A 4,887-nucleotide genomic window follows, 5' to 3' on the forward strand; every position below is an offset into this window, starting at 1 on the left:
TAGACTCACCCCCCCCCCCCCCCCCCCCCAAAAGATAATCAAAAAGCATCTTTGTAACCTTGCAGATGCACAGAGGAATAAAATGACTGGGATTACAGGGGGTTTTCTCCCCCAGAGATACAGTGACAGTGACAAGTACATTCTAGAAACGCTTGCTAAAACACAGCTCCACACACATCTAAGCGAAAGGCACCAGTGCAAGAAACCCACCTTCTGCAGAACCCCTCTTAATTCAATGAAAGCTCAGAGCCATAGCTCCCATCATTTTAGTAAAAGAGAAGTCTTCAATTTCCTGGGCTTTCAGTCCAGCTCTCAACCCCCGGCTGCCCACCCAGCACTTACAGCAGCCAGGGACTGTCTCTGTGCAGCTCCTCTCCCTTCCCCTCATCTGCTTTATTACTCTCAAAGACCTGCTGGCAGAACAGAGAGGACTCTGTGTCCTCACCAGAGACGAGAGAACAGGCAATATGTGGCTTCCATAGTCCTTACCTTCCCCCTACTCAGAGACTGCACATCCAGCTTCCCTGTCCAAGTTAGCTGGAGGATGTTTAAAATAGATGCTCAAAAATCTGAGGAGACTGAAAGCTGAGAGTCCAGATTTCAGTTGGAAACTGGGCTCCTTGCTCCACCTGATGCTGTTGACACTAAGGTGAGTATGATAAGGGGGAGGAGGGATTGCTAGAAAGCGTAAAAGGCAGGAGACGGGGTTTCCTTTGCCTAGACGCAATGCTCCTTCCTGCCTCCCCCTTTGGCTGGAGAAGAAATAAAATGGAGCCTAGGAGGGAGGGAGGGAGATAATCCTGCAGCTTCATCTGATTAGAAAAACTGGGCCTGTACAGAGCCAACAATGCTGCCAGGGCAGCGCAGGGAGGGGAGGCAAAGAGGGGCAGGAAGAGGAGGAGCAGAGGGGGAGCAATAGGGATGATACGGAGAAAGGAAAATTGTAGAAGGTATACAAAAGAACTGGCGCCTGGGCCAGCCACCCTGGATGTGTTCAGCTTCTACCCTCACGCAAATGGGAAATCAACCAGGAGGAAACACTCTTTGCTTCTGGTAATCCGGAGCCCCTGGATCGCCAGGGGGCTGCTGCCAGCCTGGCCCTCACCGCACACAAGCGCGAAGGCAGCACCATGCCCTGGCAGTTGGCCTGATGCAGGGGCTCACCCAGGCACCGGCAGAGTCACGAGGACACGTGCATCCAGGTCCCCCCACGCTGCCAGGTGCGCAGCTTGGGGAACATCAAGGACAGATGCGGCCAATGGAGTCTTGCCCCAATCCATGGTGGCTCATTTCTGAGAAGAATCTCCTCTTTCACTCACCCTTATCAGCTGCTACACTTGGTCCTTTCCCGAGCGCCAGTCGTTATCTCTGCGTTGCAACTCGCTTTTATTTCTTTCTGGCCTTTTCCCCTCTCTTTAGAGCTTCTCGCAAGGCAGGCTGGTTGGATCAGATAGGGCAAGGAGAAGAATGCCAAAACATCAGAAAATAACTCTTTCAAGTCGTCATCTGTTCAGGAAAAAGTTAATACCTTTCCTGTAAAACACTCACAGCACATTCACGGTTTGTTCCCAAGTCTTTACCCAGTCCTTCCCATCCTTTGAGAGAGGGACCAAGACCCCCCTTCCCAATGCTTTTAGGATCACAATGTTGCTCTCAGAGTTTTCAAAGTGGACTGCAAACCCCAGGTTGTCTATGTGCTTCCAGGCTTTGTTCCCAAGACACACAGCCCTGCACACTCACCGAGGGCTACGGGTCAGGAAGCATATCAGGGGTTAACAGCAAGTCGCAGCTTTTTTACCATGTTTGTTACAGCAATGAAGCAGAGCTGTATAGGCTGACCTTGTGCATCCTTCCTGCAAGCCCAGAAGCAGAAGTTCCTTGAACCCATTCCTTCCAGAGAATTCTTATCAGTGTTCCTGACTTGAGTGTTTGAAAATCAGAAGCAACCACAAGACCTGTGCCTCTGAGCCACCTCATGCAAGGAAAGCCAACTCTGCTTGCCTCCTTAAGGAGAGGACCACTAGGCAGAGCTGACAGACCCACAGATCAGTCCTTGTCTCAGTCTCCCTCTTGCCCAGTCTCCCTCCAGGCAACCAGAGCTCCCACATTCAAGAGAGAAGCAGCCTAGTCCTAGCCCAGAAGCCCTTTGTTTAACTTAAAATTCTCTAACCACACTTCAGCTGGCTTCACAAGAGGGTACGGGATGGGAAAACCATTCTGGTCTCTCGGTTCCAGCATATGACACCTAAAGGCTTGTACTGAAGGCTCCCTCTCATCCCCTCTCCTTTGTAACCCTGCAGCCTCTTTCTGCACTGCCCAACCACAGCCATCTATCACAACTTCTTCATGCCAGGTTTGGCCCTGCCCAGACTACAATTGCTGATCTCCATCAGCGTTGCACCTCCCCAGCTCTGCTGCTGGCAGAGCTGCTCTTCCAGGAGGCAGGTCCGAGTGCCTCCAGTGGGAGAGTGTCCTGCTGGAAGCGCCTTTCTCAGCCGACTCACAAAAATGCCATTTGCAATTTGTTCCTGCGTCTGGGGGCTCCATCTGCAGACCTTGGAAGGCTGGTATTAGCTGTCTGTAGATTCAAAACCACTTAAGCCACAGAGAACCGCACCTGTAACCAGGCGGGTTTTATCTTAATGCATTTCTGGAGTACGTCCTGGCCCGCAGCAGTAATGGGGCCCTCCAGGAACACGACACTGTCTTGTGGGTAATGCTGCTCATTTGCCTGAATGTCATCTGCCACAGTCAATTTGGATCAGGCCCTGGGCATCTGCATTGTGAAGGATTTGTGAGTGTTTCTGAAGAGAAACAGCACTTCAGCACAGTCCGAGAAGGCTGTTAGCAAATATGCAGCTGACCATCCCCTTCCGCTTCACGTAAGAAGCACAATCACTTCTAACATGGAGTTTTACACATAAAGCAATTCTGCCAGATGAGCAATATGACAAAACCTTCAGATAAAAATTTTAGATAAGGATGCAACAGCTGTAATTCAGTTTACAGATAGAATCCATCCAACCAGGTGTTAATGTACAACTTAAAGCAACGCTCTTCATACAGAAATGCTTAACTTCTCTACCGCTCTAGACCTGTCACGTACAGGACTTAAAAAATGGCTCTCCTCAAATCCTCAGGCTTCCCAGTACTCAGAACTAGACCCAGAAAGCAGCATTCAGGTATCTGTGTCTAAACACTCCTCAGAATCACGACCCACCTCTACTGGTAGGTCACTCCCCAGGTATCAACCAGCCTGTGGTATTTCAGCATTCCTCCCCCTTCTCCTGCCACTGCTGGCACTCTGAAGGCTTCACCACTATAGGCTGAAGATAAATGGATCATCAGGAAAAGCCGTTTGTACACATCTATTGAAGGATATGCCAGGTTGGGGTGGGGGTTGTGTATGTATTTTCAGAGAAGAATGGCTGCTAGACACATTGAGAGCGTACAGACCTAGTGAGCAGCTTGATGATTCCTGCTCCTGTGACCTGGGAGAAGGTGACCACTGGTCAGACAGCCTAGTTGCAGCAAGTATGGCCTATGAATAAGCCTCTATTCCGCAATTTTCTATTTCTGTGGAAAGGAAAATGGTTTGTGTGGGTTTATCACATTTGTTGGTTTCATCCAGTCATTAAGAAATGTGACTGGTCATCCCCATTCCTCATTCCTGGGTATACGCTGTGACACCACTGACATGACTTCCAACACGGACAGAGTTCTTTGGGGGATTCACCTTTTGGAAAGCTGCCAGGCTTTTTAGTACTGTGAAAAGTGGAGGGTGTGAGCCATGTCATCTCTTTTCTTTTTCAACCTGGATTTGAGAGCATCTTTCTCAAGCAGGGCAGTTCCTTTGCCTCTGTTTCGCCTGGGCAGTCTGCAGGGCAGCCTGCTGAAGCAACCTCCCCTGTGTCAGAGTTAGATCTCCACGCAGCACTTGTTTTGGGGGTGTGGCATTATTGAATAAACAGAACAGCTGATTATGGAGAACAAACAAGATCCCTCTTTTAAGCATATTTGTTATAAACTGGAGACTTCATGACCTTAAATCTCATCTTAATTCAACACATTTATCACATGGGCACTCTGCTCTCACTTCTTTCCCAAATCTCATTCCCTCCCCTGCCCAGCCACCAGAATGTTTCTCCTGTTCTCTACAGCTGCTTTACATCCAGTAGCGAAAAGCAGTAAGTAATTGTACAAAAAATAACCCTTTGAACCAGTTTGGGGGTAACTTTAAGCTTCTCATGCAATAAGGGCTTTGGCCTTTCCGAGAATTTCATCATGTTTTGTTTTGCTCTGCATGTCACCCCTCATCTTCCACTTGTTTCACTGCTCTCCACTGGAAAGAGGGCAGCCAGCACCACATCAGGGTGGTAGGTTCCAGGCCAGGGCTGAGTGCTATGAACAAAGCCTGCTATGGAGACTGAGCTCTGCTGAACAGGAGGCCAGCGTCTAAACACACCCTTGTGCTTTGATACCTCAAATGCCAGCTGTAAAAATGAGGAAATGGTATCAGCAGGAGCTGGGGAAAGCACCAAAGAAAACACTGCACAAGAGGAAAGTCCTGCAGCCGGGGGGCATGATTTCTGACCCTGATGCACTTAGAGAACACGGCTCAGCGGCTCCAAGAAAGGCCTTGTTCTCCCATATGATCTGGAATAGTCCCAAACAGTTTAGACCACAGTCATCACGATGTAGTCGTCTCTAAGCCCATGGCTTGACTCCAGCCCGCTCACTCCTAATCCAGCCTCCCTTTCCCAGGACAATACACTTGGGCAGCACACCCATCCCCATTTCTACCTTGTGCAGCAAGAGCCTTCCTACACTCATCTCCCTGACTCCTCACAGATGAGCTGAGAGGCTCATCCAGGATGTGCTGGGGAA

The 4,887-nt window shown here is 49.5% G+C and overlaps 1 protein-coding gene across 1 annotated transcript in view; it reads right to left on the reverse strand.

Annotated features, from left to right (window-relative positions):
• Positions 1–338: 338 nt before the first annotated feature.
• The window catches only part of FAM35A (family with sequence similarity 35, member A), a 14,544-nt gene continuing 9,995 nt past the window's right edge, over positions 339–4,887 (reverse strand). Inside the window, exon 10 of the mRNA XM_010144106.1 lies at positions 339–484. Within this exon, the coding sequence (XP_010142408.1) occupies positions 339–484 (146 nt within the window). The remainder of the gene's footprint in view (positions 485–4,887) is intronic.

This window comes from Buceros rhinoceros, unplaced genomic scaffold (assembly GCF_000710305.1).
Source record: "Buceros rhinoceros silvestris isolate BGI_N320 unplaced genomic scaffold, ASM71030v1 scaffold44970, whole genome shotgun sequence".
Taxonomy (NCBI): Eukaryota; Metazoa; Chordata; class Aves; order Bucerotiformes; family Bucerotidae; genus Buceros; species Buceros rhinoceros.